At 48.8% G+C, this 17499-nt stretch overlaps 1 protein-coding gene across 3 annotated transcripts in view; it reads left to right on the top strand.

The window, feature by feature from the left end:
* The window catches only part of GNAS (GNAS complex locus), a 65656-nt gene that overhangs the window by 10078 nt on the left and 38079 nt on the right, over nucleotides 1–17499 (top strand). For 2 of the 3 annotated variants that reach the window (XM_058562399.1, XM_058562398.1), the window contains exon 1: nucleotides 2257–4075. The exons of the other annotated variant lie outside the window; for it this stretch is intronic. In XM_058562399.1, the coding sequence (XP_058418382.1) occupies nucleotides 2272–4075 (1804 nt within the window). In that variant the 5' untranslated portion in view covers nucleotides 2257–2271. Of the gene's footprint in view, nucleotides 1–2256; nucleotides 4076–17499 lie in introns of those variants that run through there. 3 annotated transcript variants of the gene reach the window in all.

Below are 17499 nucleotides of genomic sequence, written 5' to 3'. Positions count from 1 at the left end.
TTGACGTGACCCCAGCCCAATGGCTGACCCAGCGCTGAGGTCTGAGGGGGGTAAGTTGACTCTTGCAACCCACTTGGCCCATTCAGTGGATGCCCAAATGTTTGAGCCATTGCCCGTGGGGATAGTTGGCCAAAGTTTGAACGAAAGTTCAGTGTTGGCATGTGGAAGTGTGTAGACACATAAAGCTGAGATGATACGCCTTTGGGGGGCCCCAAACATTACCTAGGGTCTGACTTTGTCAGCTGTCCACCGTGCAGCGTGGCCACGTGGATGGTGGATGCGGGTGCAGTGATGCGCTGTGGCTGTGGTCCTCTCGTTCTAAGAGGGATGCGTTAGACTTAACGAGATTGGACCGTGCGTGGTTCGCCCGCCTGCGGTTCGTAGATACAGCGATCCAGATGGTGTGCCCCGCTCGCCGCAGCCCACCCGATGTAACACCCATACCACCATCCTTCCCCTGTCCGCAGGAGGGGCGACCGCCTGCCTCCCTGCCTAGCTGCCTTGCACCCAAACGTGGCTGGCAGGTCCATGTCACCCGCTAGTGAGACAGACCTGATGCCCATGTCCCGGGTTTTACGTGATCTGCAAACAGCAATTTTTTCCCGGGACTCAAATCCTTCCGCAGACCCCAGACCCAGAGCAGTACGCGCATACGCCCCGAGCCCACCCAGGTGGTGCGGTATTTACCCCGGCAGGCTCTGAGACCACCACGCGTTACGGCGACGGGAGAGCAGCCGGGAGACCGCTGGGTTTGTGGCCGGGCTTCGTGCCGCCTCAGCGGACTCTAGCAGGGGAAAAGTAAAGTGGCTGCCCTGGGAGACCCATAGCGAGAGGACAGAGGATGGAGTGGGGCTGGAGAGGAACTAGAGATGCTGACTGACCGATCCTGTAGCCGGTGCCGAGGCTCGGAGCAGCAAGCGGCTGCCGGCGCGGCACGGTGTCTTTGGGTTCAGTGCGCATAGAGTTGTCCAGTTTCTCAGACCACCCTAAACTAGCCATAAATCCCAACTGAAATCCCCTTTAACCCTTCCCGACAACAGTGGGACTCCCAGAACTCTGAGGCCTCCCCTCCGTGGGGTCCTGGTGGACGTCCCGCGCCCCCCCCACCCCTCTTCGGTACCGCGGCGGCTACCGCTTAGAGGGTCTCCGTGGTACGCGCCTGAGACCCTCTTATTCTCCTGAATCATCGTCCACATAAACGGAAGAGAACCCTGCCTGCGCCACCCTAGGCTACTGCGGAGACCCCTAGAGTGTGGTGGGGATGGGGACATCAAAGTGCTTTACAGGAGCCAGCCTCGGCAAGCCGGCAAACAAAAGCTGCAGAATCAGTGGAAAGTACCCCAAGGCGTTTTAAAAACAAATTGAGTGTGCACATTTGGCAGCCCCTCGCCCCTCGCCTCCTGTCCGCCCCACTGGTGGGCTCACGACCACCTGTCGCATCCCCGTCCCGCGCCCTCACCCCCTTCCCAGTCGCCGAAAGCCTTGCGCTCCGGACTTGGGGCTCAGGATCGGAGGCTGCCCAGGGCTGGGGGCTGCGGCTCAGGGGTTCAGGGGTATCCTGAGGTAATGAAACCCTCCTGCAGTCCCCCCCTCCCCCCGAGAAGAGTCAGTTGGGTCTGGGAGGGAGGGTTTCAGCTCCTGCGCTCAAGCAGCCCGGGGCCCACGTCTTGCGTCACGTGGCCAGCAACGCAGGAGAGCTCTCTCGCTGGCCAGGGGAGAAGAGAGGAGAAACACTCCAAATCAGTCAGGGAGAGGAGTGGAAGGAGCCAAAACGTCCCTGCGAGGCCTGCGCTCATCAGCCCCCTTACCCAAAGTCCGGGGCTGCCGGCGCCAGGATCCGGCTCCGGGAGCCGCCTGGGCACCAGGGCCGGCGTCCCCTGGTGGCAGAGAGAGAGCACTACGAACGATTTTCGGACCGAATCGGCACGCTCCTCAGATCCAAGCAGGCGGGGCTGGCCTGGAGCAAAGAAAGAAAGAGAGAGAGGAGGGGACCAGGGGAGGCCAAGTGGGGGCCAGGGGGCAGCCTCAGGGGATAAAAAGTGGCCAGGAAGGAGACAAGACTCTACCAGCAACATATAGAGTTGCTTCTGCTACCATCTAGGGTTTGAGGCCCTGAATGCCCCAGACCTCACAGAGGTTTGGAAAGTGAAATCGGAGAACTTTCTAGTATTTTGATTTTTTTTTTTTTGAAAATATTTTTTTCACCCTAGTTTGGTTGGGTGCTCCGTCTTACGGGGCCCCAAGTTTATTTTAAGAGTCCGCCACCGTGTTATGGGCGTGCGCAACTGCCTCGACGGCAATAATATGTCAGGACAACGCCATATCCCCCTTGAACTCGGGGAACAGCCCGAGCAACCATCTTTGGAGGCCCCAGGGGCAGCTGCCCCCAGTGCTGGGCCTGGCGCAGCCGAAGAGATGGAGACCGAACCGCCTCACAGCGAGCCCATCCCCATCCAGATTGAAGGTGAGGCCTGTGGACCCCCAGAGGTCTCCAGGCCCAACTTCCAGAGCCTCAGCCAAGCCATCGAGGAAGTCGGAGCCCATGGAGGCTACAGCCCACCTCCTGAGGAAGCCATGCCCTTCGAGGTTGAGCAGCCCAGCATGGGAAGCTTCTGGCCTACCCTGGAGCAGCCTGGAGACACCCCTGGGGCCCATGCAGGCCTTGAGGCCTTCTGCCCAGCACTCCTGGAGCCCGGAGCCTTCGGTGATGCCAGCCCAGGCCTGGGAGGCTACAGCCCTCCACCTGAAGAAGCCATGCCCTTTGAGTTTGAGCAGCCTGGCCAGGGAGGCTGCAGCCAACCTCTCCTGCAGATCTCAGACCTTGCTCCAGGAGGCCCAGGTGCCGGGGTCTTCGGCGCTTCTCCCGAGGAGCCCCCAGCCCTCAGACCTCCAAACTCGGGCTTCAGAGGAAGCTGCAGCCCTCCCCCTGAGGAGGCTATGCCATTTGAGTTTGATGGAGCAGCCTTTGGGGACGAGAGCCCACCCCCTGGGCTCCCCCGAGCTATCCCACAAGTCGACGGCGGTGATGGCGGCCAGGTCACGGCAGTCGCGGTCCCGAGTGCGGTCCTCCTCGCTCCCGCCGCGAACGAGCCCCCCCTCTGGGTCCCAGGCGCCCTCGGCAGCCCATCCCGAGAGGCTGTCAGACCTCCTTCACACTTCGTGGGCGACAGCCCCCCGATGGAGATCTCCGGACCCCCGCTCGAGATTGGCAGCGCCCCCGTTGGGGTCGACGACACTCCCGTCAACATGGACAGCCCCCCAATCGCGCTTGACGACCCGCCCATCGAGGTCTCCCGAGCCCCAGTTAAGAGAGAGCAAGCAGAGGGAGAGGGACCCCCAGTTGAGGGAGAAGCAGGAGAGATGGAAGGAGGCTCAGCCGCCGCTGCCGCGGAGGGAGGAAAAGTCCCCTCTCCCGGGGAAGGAGCCCCTGCCGCTGGGGCCGCTCCCGCGGTCTCTGCCGCTCCTGCCGCCGGGGCAGCCCCAGCCGCTCCTGCCGCTCCAGCCGCCAGGGCAGTCCCTGCCGCCCCAGCCGCTCCTGCCGCCGGGACAGCCCCTGCCGCTCGGGCAGCCGCTGCTGCCCCTGCCTCCGGAGCCCGACCCAAGCTCCGTTTCCTTAGACCCCCCAGCCCCGAGATCCAGGTTGCCGATCCGCCTACTCCGCAGCCTACTCGCGCGTTTGCCTGGCGGGGCAGGTCTGAGCGCGGCCGCGACGACGACGAGGGGTCGGTCAGCAGCAGCGGAGACGAATCCGACGATGGGACCTCCGGGTGCCACCGTTGTGTACAGCCCCGGCGAAATCGCCGCCGCCGAAAGCCCCAGCGCAACTTGCTCCGCAACTTCCTCTCGCAAGCCTTCGGGGGCTGCTTCGGCCGATCTGAGAGCCCCCAGCCCAAAGCCCCGCGCAGCCCCAAGGTCAAGAAGGTTCCTCTGGCGGAGAAGCGCAGACAAATGCGCAAGGAAGCCCTGGAGAAGCGTGCTCAGAAGCGCGCAGAGAAGAAACGCAGCAAGCTCATCGACAAGCAACTCCAGGACGAAAAGATGGGTTACATGTGTACGCATCGCCTGCTGCTTCTAGGTAATGCGGCGGACTCTGCCCGTGGGGAGCAGGGCCGCCCGGGGATCTCGGGAGGGGGTGGCAGGGCTGCCCGGTGGGGCTTGGGGCCTGGCAGCGGGAGGAGGAGGTCTGGGCAAAAGCAGGAAAAGCCTGCTAGAAAGTTCCAGCGAGGGGCCCTAACTTTGCCCTGGGAGCGGGAGAGGGGCTCGGGTGGGCTTGGGTGGTCGAAGTATGTGCCCTTTAGGGAGAAAAGTGGTGCCGTACAACACTGAGGGTCGTTTCCAGCTGGACAAGCCAGCGCCAGCGACCGTAAGATGCCGCCGAGTCCTGGGGTGGGGGCCGGCAAGAAAGGCGGGGGCTTCAGGTGAGCCTGGCACTGCCGCGGAGGGGCCCTGGGGTTTCCCTGGCTAGGCTGGTTGGGGCCACCGTGGGTTGGGGTCGTTGGGGAAGGTGCGCCCCCGCCTCGCCTGGCACGGCTGCTTGGACTCAGATAGCTTGTCGTTGGTGTGTGTTGGTGTCCATATTGTGTCCGCCTGTGCATGATATGCTCAAGTGTCCTCCAATTCCCATCTCCCCGGCATCCCCAAATTACCCGCCGATTGTGTACTTGTACCGGGGAATGGGCTGTCTTGTGTTTTGCGCCATGGTGCCGGCAAAAACTTTCCGTGTTCGCACACTGTGGTGGTACCTGTGCGCTGGCGCTCTGCAGCGGGCGGCGCGAAAAATGCGGAGGAGAAGGTGGTGGGATATCTTGGGTAACAAGTTGGGCCACTGGCTGGGAGGAGAGGGGGCCGCCTCCCGCTGGCCTCCATAACCTTTTTTCTGTATGTCTTTTCTCTCTTTTTTCCCTTTGCGCTAAGCGTTTCCTCACTTCTCATTCGTTCGCCAAACCCTCCCGCCTTTACGGTTGAAAAACCAGACACTCAGGTATCTGGGGCGTCCGGGGCCGCACACGTAAATTTGGTCTTTTGCACACATTCAGCTCACCTGATGGGGGGATGGGAGGAGGAGGGGGAAAAAACGCTTAACCTGCTGTAAGCAAATTTGGATCCAAAACCACAGTGGGCTGGTTCCAAGAGGGTGGGCGTGGCTATGTTTAAAAAATATGAAATTTTTTTCCTAGGGAAGAGCCCGAGGTAAGCCAATCATTTACACTTTTATAAAGAGCACGGTAGGAGGGGCTTGGTTTAAAAAGGGAGGGGTTATGCGTTGTGAGTGGAATGCCGTGTCTCGTGTTTGAAATGCAATTAAAATAAAACTTGAAAAAAAATGCTTCGAGTGTATTTTAAGTGTGGACAAAATGTGGTAAAACTGTGAATATGAATTGTGAAATATGTAAATGTTTGCATGTGAATTTTTTCAAGCAGATTTAGCTGGGGGCAAAGAGGCTCACAGGTAAGACCTTCTGTGGGCTTGGGATACCAAAAAAAGTCTTGTGTTAATAATCCTCGGAAGGGTACCTTTGGCGGCCCCGCCTTCCCCTCCGTCTCCCTTCACTTTTTCCGCCTGCAGCGCCCCCTCCCCTCTCCAGGACCCCCTTCCTCCCGCCAAAACAAGCCCCTGTCCCCTATCTTCAAGTCCTTCCCTGGCCCTTCCCAGTTGCCCTGCCTCCCACCTTCCCCTCCTCAAGACTCTCCTTAGCTCAAATCTGGGGCGTGGACTCCTGTGCCACAGTTAATAAAAGCAGCAATTAGCAGCAATAGTCTGAATGTGGGGCTTAAATGAAAATTTCAAAAGTGAAGCTCCACAATCTTGATTTCTTCATTTTGTTCTCTAAGACTTTTCAAGGGATTTCAAGATCACAATTTCTAAGGCTGTGCTACATTTGTTTGTTAAATGTTTTATAACGTGTGATGGTTTTCATTAATGACATTATGGACATCACTGTAAGCTATTGTGATGTGTCTCTCTCACAAATCACAGTTTTGAATGTGATAGTCATTTTATTTATGCCCATCAAGGAAATAATGACATCATCATTTTCCCAAAGACATACAGAAGGGAGATAGTTTTAAATTTCAGATGTCCCAACTGCACTAAAGCCACAGAGCCTTAAATGACAATGTGCCGTTTTCTGCAGACAACTGGTTTTGCCATAACAGTTCCATTTCCATATTCCAAACATAGCTCTAGGAAGCAAACTTGTGATGGAGAGGGGGCACAAGTGGGTGTAGACAGGAGAGCCAAGGGACAGTGTGCACTTGACACCTAATTGGTGTGTCCCTTACATGCTGGGGCCTCAGTTCCTTCATTTGTGGAATGAAGCTTTCCCAGCAGACTTTCTCCACTCAAGTCTCCTTTGCTCCAGGTCTTAAGTCTTCTATCCCGGGAGGAGGGATAGAGGGGAGGGGGGAGCACAGTCCCCTAAAATCAGGACTGGAAGCTTATACCACAGATATGCAAACATCAACCCTGCGGCAAACTGTCCATGTCTGGGACCAAGTCTTAAGAATATTAGAATATTCCCTTGCTTACCTTTGTTTTGTATCCAGGGGGAGAAACCAACCTTAGTAAAAGGAAGTTTGCTGGGCTCTCCCTGCCATTGTTTTGGCTCTGCTCACAGGGTGTTGGTGGTCAAGCACGTTTGGATGCACTGTAGTCCAGGAGACTAAACTTCAGGCCATGTCTAGCATGAACCTGAATTCAGACAGCCAGTGTTGCCTGCTGTGGCCATGCGATTTGTCAAGCCAGGCTAATTTCTGACCAGGCTTCATTTTGCCAAAGTGACAAGAGAGGCACCCCATCTGAGTCTGAGTTCCTGACTGGAGAGGGGGAGAGGGGGAAGGATGAAGACTGACTTACCTTTAGGACAAGACTTTTTACTAACATTCTAGTCCTAACTTATAAAACAAGATATCCATATATTCTTACCACTGAAAATGCAGATCAAATGCCCATCCTTTGATATGGTTCCTAGTTTGTGACATGCAGATTCATCTGTTGCTTTAAAAATGTGTGTGTGTGTGTCTGTGTATATATACCCTCTCCATTTTTATTGCCCAAGCAGCCTAACCACATTACAGGAAATCTTAAAAAGGAAAAGGATGGGTGGATGGATGGATGGATGGATGGATGGGTAGGTAGGTAGGTAGGTAGGTAGGTAGGTAGGTAGGTAGATAGATAGATAGACAGACAGACAGACAATCCATAACATGACCCAAATTCTAAAATATTTAAGAGATGACACCTTCTTCTTACTCAGCACTACCCAATAATAGACTATTTTCATGTTTCTGTTGCCCTTTTGAATAATTTTGGTGGCTTACACAGGTTTTTTGAAACCTAATTTGAGTGTGATTTTTCTCATTTTTTAAGAGTTGAAGGCTGCTAAATTAGAATTTCTTAGTACCTGCTGCATTTATTAAAATTGTGCAGCAAATGCTATGTATAATAATGGCCATTCTGCCATGACATTTTATTTATACAGTGAATCTCAATTAATTGTATGATAATTTATTTATGCCATCAGGTGCAGCAGTGATGCATTGCATCCCATCTTGCAGGAGCACCTTTTTTCAATACAGCCAATTTTCCGTATTCAGAATGCCTCCACTGAGCTATTTGGTGCAGTGGGAAGGACATGGCTTAGCAGGGCACAAAATTTTTAGAATTAAGAGACTTTTATGATTTTTCCTTCTCTGTCTCCCAATAGAATTTCATGCTTCTCAAAGGCTGAAATTCTTCCCTGCCTTTTAAAATCCAATTTCCTATAGATTTCTCTCAAAAAACTTTTTTCTATATAGCTAGGTTAATTTTTATAATTGGCCCGTGTTATATATACCATGGAAAACTTGCATTAAGCAAAGAAAAGTGGGGTTCATTGCCTTTTTGTGTGTCTCCTCCTGACTTGAAAGGGACAGCCTCACTGCCTTCAGAGTTATTAGTAACCAGTAATAGTAATGATTACGCATAATGATAGCACATTCTTATTGTATTTTTAAAGGCCTTTCATCTAGTCACATTTGTCCTTTGAAACAGCCTTGGGCAATAAAAATGTGATAGGACCCCATTTCATAGGCAAATAAACCAAAAGCTCAGAGATTAAATGTCAGAGACTTTTGCTCAAAGACTGCAAGGTAAGTGAAGGAGTCTCAAGTTTCTAGTTCAGAAAAGACACTCCTTATTTAAAAATGTGGTAATAAGCTGTAAAGCATTATTTAAATGTAAAGCATGATTATTGCAAGTGTACTATGTGCTCTTAAAATCCCTTGTCAAATGACACGTGTCTAGCAGTCTCCTGCTTTTTGAGTTACAGCCAGACCCTGGCAGATCCCTGGTTATAAATGTCCGTTGAGCGTACGGGAAACGTGAGCTCCCCAGTCTGAGATACCTGTCACTGCGATGGTGATGGTTACTTTCCACATTTGCTTTGCCAACACTGCGGTCTTAGTTTGTTTGTTGGGCTTTTCTTTCTTTCTTTTTTTAACGCAGATTTTCTTTCAAGTCTTTTTTAAACCCCGCAGTAGTTTTCAGCGGAGCCGAAAGCTTTCTTCCTTATTCAGATTTCCACTAAAAAAATAGTAATAATGTTAAAATGCAGTTGCTGTTATGCATAGCTCCTCTATATTTTTAGTGCTAGAGTATAATAGACTGTTTAGAATCCTGGCCTGGATCTAATGATCCTATTAAAATAACTCTTGCTCAATATTTTTCATAGTGATTATTTTTTTAAAGTATTCCTTACTTTTAGTCGTGGCTAATTCCTACTTAGCAAGAGTCACTGCATAATCTTAGAAACCACCTTTGACTTTCGTGCAGGAAGGTTGGTATTAAGCAAAAAATAAATTTATTTGTAGAGAAGATAACATAATTGACTAGATTTGAAATTCCCCATACCAGCCATGCATCTTCTTTTTAGAGTCAATTTCCCCACCAAATAAAACTTACCCCTCACCCCCAGCAAAATGGTGGCTCTTCAAATGCCTCTACATGAAGTTACTTTTAGGAGACACATAAATAGGGAATGAATATTGATCTCCACACTTCTTGGTTCCTTTAACCTGTGGCAAAGGTGGGTTCTTTGTAAACCCACGTCGTGCCTCCCGAGGTTCCTAATGGAATGTGAAATTAACATGCCAGTTCTCCAATTTAAAATCAAATTTCTCAGGAAGAGTAGCAATTTTCAAGATAGAAAGGGCAGGGCCAATTGATATGACAGGGTCCCCACCATCAATTAAAACAGTCAGTTGGGGAGAGAACTAAAAGCATTGGTCAGTCTAATTAACCCTCTCTGGTGGCCCCCCAGCAGTAGGGACTTTGAGACTCTGGCCTGCTCACACCCACCTTAACAGATGTCACTGAATTAGACTGAAAGAGTCTTTGTCCCATCAGATTGCTATTCTGGCCTGTGGTCACCCTGGGCATAAGATCATGATCTTTTCTGGGAGTGAGAGGAAAAATGGGCCTGAGTCTTTGGGAGTCCTGCTGAAGAATCAGCGAGTCCTTAGTAGCCTTTATAAAAGTGAGGAAGTCAAGTGGGAAGTCCCAGATACAAATTGGCCAAGGGGGTGGGCCAAGGAGCCTCAAAGGAGGGAGGGGCATTTCCAGGGGAATCAGGAGGCGATGTCTTTTTCCTTAATTCCTCTAAAGAGAGGGCCTGATTCTAGAAGTGAATACCCTCTAGAAGTTGAGAGAAACCTTTAAGGGGTATCCTCAACCCAGTGCCTGGTGCATAGAAGTGCCTGATAAATGGTAACCGTTATTTTTAGAAATGTGCTGCTCCTCCTGGACTTTCCTCTCCCTGCTCCAAGGAGGTTTTTGTTTCTGTTTTTTGTTTTCTGTATTCCCCTTGAGACTGTTGTGTAAGTTCTAAAAGTACTAGGCACCCATTCTGTCTTTCTGTCTCCTTGTTTCAGAGTACATTCTTTGTATACATTTTGTAAGTAAAGTCAACCCAAGCAGTAGACAGAGGACACCTTGCCAAATTCATGGTTGTGTGAGGTCTCTCTCAGGTGAGTGACGTGGCCCAGACAAGATGAGGAGAGAACTTTTTTTACTTGTCCTGAAAAAGTGTCACCTATCCCCCTTGTCCATCCCCTACCCACCACTACCTCCTTCTTTTTTTATTAGCCCCTATTTATAAGTCAACTCAATACTGTGGTTGAGCCGGGGGACCTGAGGGCAGATTTTTCTATGGTTTTTGCACATGAAAAAAAAAACAAGATTGTCTTTAGTTTTCCTTCTCGACGGCCAGATTGTGAAGCAAGCCAGCCAGTGGGAATTGAAGATGAAACCTCCAACAATGAGGTAGGGAACAGCACAAAAATCAGTGTTTGACTTTTAACTGTTGTGGATCCTCACATGCTCAGTGGAGACCTAGATCTGGTCTCTGACAAACAGTGAGCACCAAAGGTGCACAGCTTTCAGGTTAGAATTATTGGAGCAGCTTTACACGTGTAACAACTCGGGGCTGTAATAAGGGAAGAGTGTTAGGTAACTGATCTGTGACAGAGCAACAAAAATTAAGGGAGTGTGCCTCTGTTGTACTCACTTAGAGGGAAAATCCCAAATTGCATTGCAGAGTAATTTGTTAAACCTCAGGAGAATTCATGAGCATTTTGACTGGTGGAGTTCTGCCCACAGAATTTGAACATTAGATCTTACTAAATCTTTCTTAATGATTCAAATTGGGGCAAGGAGAGAGGTAGAAAGGTATAAATTGTTATCCAATCCCAAATTTATTATGAGTCAGTCAGTGTTTCCGACGTTGTCACACACATTTGGTGTGTGGGCCAGAGTAAGTACCTTAAACTTCCTTTAATGAGTTGATAATGGGAAGGAAAATCTCTTGTACCCACTTTCTAAGGAGTGCCACAGTCAAGCTTTCACGAGCTCAGTGTCGCCGCTGCGTGTAGATTCTTAGGAGGAGATAAGAACTTGGGCAGTGAGAGCTGCTCTCTTTTGATTTATCCAGCTCTCCTCCGCCTCAATCAAAAGACCACTTTACCTCTCTCCTCTTTCCTATTTGAACAGTTTGGCCTTTCATCAAACTGATTGCTAACGTGCAAATGACTGAGGAATTATTTTTTACAGGGAACCTGCAAAGAGGTAAGGTTGAAAAGAAAGAATAATTCTTATGATGATGCACAAACACTGAAGTCAGGCATTGTGAGAGAGTCTAGCACCGAGCAGGGAAATAGGAACAAGTGTCCTGCATCTTAGCTGGTGTCCATCCCAGCCTCTGACCTCTAGGACCACATGCCTGGCCCTCAGTTTCTTTAGCTGTAAAAGTAGCTGATTGGTCCAATTGAAAAAGAAAAAAACCAACCTGTCAAAAATAGACAGTGTTAATTTAGGAAGGATACAGGTACTTAAATTACTGAGACCCCTTGAACGCATCCTTTTACGTAGACGCCGTTTTCTTCTCTGTGCTTATGCATGGTAAGTCCTGAGTATCCAAAGGACTTAAGCAGAGGCTCTGTTGGGTCCCCATTAATAAGAAGTCAAATTTTATTTGTCTTCAGCCCCTTGAGTTTTTTGGCCTTCATGGGCTTCTGAAATCTTAGAAAGTGTCCATCTTAACTCCTTATACCCACTCTCTGTATAGGTCTATTAGGCCTACAGGATGCTTAATTAACTTACTAACAAAATCGTATACATCATTCAGGGGTCCTTCCACCCACTGCCTCCCTGCCCCAAATGTGAATTTTTTAAATGACTGATTCTAGAAGGGCCCAGAGATGGTGAGGTGAGTTGATATTTCAGGTGGCCACTAGATGGTGAGACGGTATAAGGCAAAAGAATGGTGTCGCATCAGTGGTAAAAATGAGAGGGGAAGGGGGGAGCCAGCGAACGTGCAGAGGGCCCCTGCTTCACTTTCAGCCCCCACCCCGCCCTAGGACAAAGTCTGCATGTAATAGGCCCCAAAGCTTTAATCAACCCTAGCGTTTTATTTTTAAGCTGTGACTTCTCCCCGTTGGCTATGTACTGGGATTTTAGGAGCATTTCCGGGGGGCTCTAAAACAGAGGTCTTCCATAGCAGCTCCATTGACATTTTGTCATGGGGGCTGTCTCTGTCCTGTGCACTGTAGGATGTTTAGCAGCATCTCTGACCTCTACCCACTAGATGCCGTAACACACACGCAGCCCACCCCCTACCACCACCACATACACACATAGTGTGACAATCAAAACTGTCACCAGTCATTGCCAAATGTTCCTTTTGGGGCGAAATCAATCCCAGTTGAGAACCACTAACCTAACATTATCAATATCAAATCCTGGGGGAGTTAGAGATCAGTCATGTCATAACTTAAGACCTTAAAAAGAAAAGTCATCTTCAGAGAAAAGATCATTGACTTCAGTTACTAATAACCAGTCACAAATGTTTATTCTAATGTTGGTGATCCTGTGTTCTTGGGTAGAAGTAATTTCCAGAAATCTCAGAAAAGAAGGTGGTGACCCAGATGGCCCTAAATAGAATAGAAAAGAGAATTATTCCAGGGAAGTAATAATGATTTGGTCTAAGACTCTGATTAACCAGGTCAGTCCCGTAGCTAATCAATGGACTGGGATAAAGCAGACCTTAAATACATTTTAACCCTTAAATGATCATATCTACCACTTAGGGGTTCCTTAGGGGCCTTTGTCCATAGCAGGCTGGGAATTGTCCCTCTGTCTGGTGTGCACTAAATTAATTCACCATGCATTGTAGAGAAATATGCTGAGATAATAAAGACTATATATACTCAGATGGCTGCTGATTATGGATCAGCTCTGGGATGGCTGGGGCCCCACTTCACATGTGTCCCACGAAACATTAATGGAGCCTTTAATTGGTAGTATGTGCACAGCAGCGACAAGGATGTGGGCCCTGTTACCTGGGTCACTTAGTCCCAGACCCACAGGGAGCCAGCCTACTGCACAGAGGTGACCCATAACCTTTAGCAACTGATATTTCAAGGCAGGAAGTTACATTGCGGGGGGTCGGGGGGCAGTGGAAGGAATGCCTCTGAATGACTGTACTGAGAAAGGTAAAATAAGATCTTTTAGAAATAAACCATAGTTGTGCCAATAGAAGTAATAACCCAAGCACGTTTCCTGATCAAGAGTCTTGCACTTGGTCTTTGATAAGATAGTTGATGCCCCCTCTCCCATCCTAGGGCGGATTCTATAACCAGAATCTCTTGGAATAATCATAACAGGACTAAATCATGATTTTAGTTTTAAAAAGTGGCCTAGGCCCTCAACTTGCACCTAAACAGCCTCTCTCCCAAGTAACCATCACGAAAGAAGACTTTATTGCTTCTTTATTCTATTTTGACCCTAAAACATTGATATTTTTGCTCCCATCTGGTCTTTCAATAGACCTGTAAGATGTTATAGATTCATCAGAGATTTAGTTTTTTTAAACTTTTTTTTTTTCCTTAGAGAGTTTAGAATTTGTGGACTTCAAGTTAATTGCAAAGTCTAGAAGAAAAGAAAAGTAAGACAATGACTGTCTCCACCCCAGTTATCTATGTGAACTTAAACACTCGCTTTTACTATTAGGATTACTTTAGGGTGAGGGGTAGAAACCAATCTGTAGTTTGATAAGTTATATATTGGACATGTAAAATTAAAAATATCACTTTCTATATGTTCCAAGTTCAGCTAAGTGAAGTGCCCCCTGACTAACACCTCCTATTGCAGAATCCTTGAAATTACACCGGGCGTGTTTTTTGAATGTTGATTTTGACATTATGCCTGGGACCAAGTGCAACGTCTTTCCAAGGAAATGCTTAGAAGGCTCCGGGCAGAACCCAACAGCAAACGCCAGACGTTAGGGGAAAATTTTTAAGTTGGGTTGCCAGAAAACTAATAGCTATTTATAATTAAACATTTATGTGATTTCATTTCTTCCTTTTTAGCTGCTAAAAAGGAAGTATATTAGATCATTGCATTTTGCAAACAAATGGCCATGGCTGGTTTTAAGATGGACACTTGAAGGAGGGCTCTTCATTCTAAGTGAGAGTCTGGAAATTCTCCTGATGGGATCCAGTCATTCTGGAGCGCTCTTAGGAAATCGGTTATCCTAGGGCGGTTTGGCATGGGGCAAGTTTATGGTGATTATTCCTGCCTATCTTCCCACGTTGCCCTGATGGGGGAGGGGGTGGGCAGAGGAACCCCAACTTTTCTGGGGGTTCCTAGGAGAGTGGAAAGAGAGCACTGGCTTAGATGTTCAAGGGTTCTCATTCCTAGGACCTGGTGGATTCAAGGATTCCATGAATTTGCCAAGTGACATCCAGAAAAGGCCAAAGTTGGATTCTTAAAAGTGTGACAAGGCTCCATTTTGTGATGATTCTGCTGAGTAATCCTGGGGTCCTGCCATGGTCAGGGACTTAAATTTGACAGGTTGTCCAAAAGAAAGCCAGGGAGTATCTCTGTGGTCAACTTTAGGTACAAAGAGTTAAGGTTCCCAGGTGAGGGGTGGGCAGGCTCCAGAAAAGGGATTCTAGGTAGAGACTGGACTCGGTGAGCAGGGACAGAACCAAAACCCTTGCAGACATCTTATCCTCAGACTTAAGTTGACAGGTGGCAAAGGCCTCTCTTCTCTTCTTTTTTTCTTTCAGGCCCTAAGACCTTGATTCCCCAGAGGTAGGGTCTAACTTCAGATATAAAGGGAAGTTCAAAATTGGGAGCTGATCTTTCTGCTGGGAAGAAGGTGGAAGGTCAGGAAGAAGGGGTCTGGAGGAAGACCATCAGGGCTTCCTTCCATGGAGGAAAGGGGCTGATGCCATTCCGCCTAGAGGTCTGCGCAGCTCAGAAATGGGGGAGCAGAAATCAGCCTCCAAAGGAATTCCCTCCTTTCTTTCTTTCCCTCTTTTTCTTTCTCTCTTTTGAGATTTTTTTTTAAATAATATTTTTATTTTGGCGGGGTTCATGAGCAGGAAATACCTTTTTTTAGGGAAAGAGATGAGAACACCTACTATTTAGGGCTGGAAAGTAGAAACAATAAAATAAAGCAAGGCTGCTCAGAACCGGCTGGCAGATGGCGCTCGGCGTTTACTGTTGAGAGCCTAGCTTCTCAAAACTCCCCGTGTGCTCACGCCTGAGGCACCACTCCGAGTCCCCTCCCCTAATCCCCTTTCTCCTACACAACCCTTGTCCCCAAGGCCTAGGGATAGTTTTAAAGGTTTTTCTGTTGAACAGTTGACTTCTGAGGACAAATCCTGTCACCTTTAACTAGTGGGTCTGTAGACCTTAGCCAGTGCGGGAAAACACTGTCACCGTGACCTCTGAATTCCCAGCCTGCGTACGCCCCCTGGTTCTGCGGGGAACCAGTTCTGAGACCTTGGGCAAATTGCTTTATCCCCTGGGTCTCAGTTTTCCTCATCTGAATAATGAGAGGGATGTCCTTCTCACTGTAAAACTTCTTTAATTCTCTTACAAAAAGTTCAACCAGAACCGGCATGCCGGCCCCTCTCTCCTCTTTAAAGGGTCCCTTCCAAAATGGCAGATGGTACAGGAAATCTTAGGCCTGTCTTTTATCCTTTGGTAAATAATTAATAATTTCTAAGTACCCATCACTGGGAGAATTTTTGTAGGTAGCGGAGGTGAGTGGTACATTTCTTTCCCACCCCAATCAAGGAAAAGTCAAAAGAACTGAATAAAATATATTAACTTCAGGCAAAAGTTTCTCTCACCCTGCTGTTAAAAACTCTTTTCTTTCAATTAACAAAGTTTATTCCAACATTCTTCTCTTAAACCCATAATCGTCCGGGGCCTCTTTAAAGCTTTCCTTACCTGTTTCCTCCCTAGACGTCCCAAATTAGAGCCCTGAACCTTGGCCAAGGCGGGTTAACACGGCACCCCCAGCTGGGGGTGCTCTGGATGTTGGGGGCCCTGGGGACACAGGGCAGGTGGGCTGCCCCTGTTTCTACACCCTTCTGGGCCAGTAGAGCTCCTCCCCCACCAGAGGTCAGCAGAGAGCTCAGAATGACTGAGCCCGCTCGCAGGAAGTGGGATCACTTAGAATTCTCTAGATGAAATGTAGGAAGCCCAAATGGAGAAAAGCCCCATGTTTGAGGGGTCTCTTAGGTTGGGGTTTCATCCTGTCCAGGGTCCCTGGGGCTTTGTTTTAACATGAATCCTGCCATTCTGTATTTTGAGGAGGGGCGAGGGGTCTGGTCTGTTCATTTGATGGGTTTTTTTGGCCAGTCTCTCTGCCCAACACACACACACACACACACACACACACACACACACACACACACACACACGATTTCCTTAGACGTTTTCCCACTTTCTCCTCAGTTCTCATTTCTTTTACTTGCTCCATCCTTTCACTGAGGTGGGAAAAGGAGTCTGAATTCCTTTCTTTTGTTTTTCCTTCTCTGAACTTTTGAAATCCCAGAGTCCTTGTGACCTAGAAGAGTAGGAGAAGTTAAAAACCAACTCTCTCCTCAGCCAGGACTTTATTGTTGAAAAAGAGAGAAAAGAAGGTGTATTTATCTCCTAAGAGATAAATAAATACAGAGATTAAATACAAGTTTTTAAAAGGGAGAGAAAGAGAGAGGGAGAAAGAAAAAGTGCCTTTGCTGACTTAAGCTCTGCCCACAAATGGGGTCCCTGCCCTCTAGGAACTTCCAGTCGGGAAGGGAGGAGAAGGGAGGATCGGGTTGCAAGTAATTGAAGTTGTACCAGGCAGAGGATGGAGAGCTGCCAATTCCGGGTGGAGCAGCCAGCACAGCCGAGAGGCTGGTCTGGGGGGGTGGGCACGGGGGAGGCATCGACTCCTCCCCATCCCACCCCCTATGGAGCCCCATGTTGGTCCCAGGAGCCCACCAAGTAGGACAGGGACCAAGTGGGGCCCCTGCCTCCCTTCACCATGTTCGCTGAGCTCTGACTGTATCCTCTCCCACAGTGGGGCCCTTGTCTCTTCTCCGATATTCCTCTCCTGATCCTAAAATGATTATTCAATTTTTGTTTTTTTTTACATTAGTAATAAGCCCCCTTCTAGTACAACCTGACTTTCCAAGTGTTTTCAAATGCCTTATGCCACTTAGTGGTTTTTTTTAAGAAATCTGGCACACAGTGAACCTTTATGTCCTAAAAAAAACCCAATCTTCATGAGTTCTTTGATTTGTTAATTACTCAAAACAAAACAAAGCAAATCCTAAAGTTAAAAGCAAACAGCCTGTACGTTAAGTATACATCTCAGATGTTGAGGAAATCCTTAGAAGTTTACAGGTTGGTGTCCTCGAGAATTTGGCTCCAGCCAGACTCAGTATAGGCATTGTTTTCTTTTTTTTTCCTTCCTTCCTCCCTTCCTTCCTTTCTTCCCCCCCCCCTTTTGAAAAACAAGTTTTATTCTCATGGGTATGCTCATTAGAGAGGGGAGACAGTTCTCTTCAGTAAGGAGTGAGGGGTGGGGGGTAGATTCTGCAGGAGGAGACAGGACAAGATTGATGGCTCTGTGCTGGGGGGGGAGGTGGGCAGGAGGGGACAGCTAAGAGTGAATGTCA

Source organism: Diceros bicornis, chromosome 19 (genome assembly GCF_020826845.1).
Source record: "Diceros bicornis minor isolate mBicDic1 chromosome 19, mDicBic1.mat.cur, whole genome shotgun sequence".
NCBI lineage: Eukaryota > Metazoa > Chordata > Mammalia > Perissodactyla > Rhinocerotidae > Diceros > Diceros bicornis.
The sequence above is the reverse complement of the archived record's forward strand: the minus strand, read 5'-3'. Positions and strand labels throughout refer to the sequence as shown.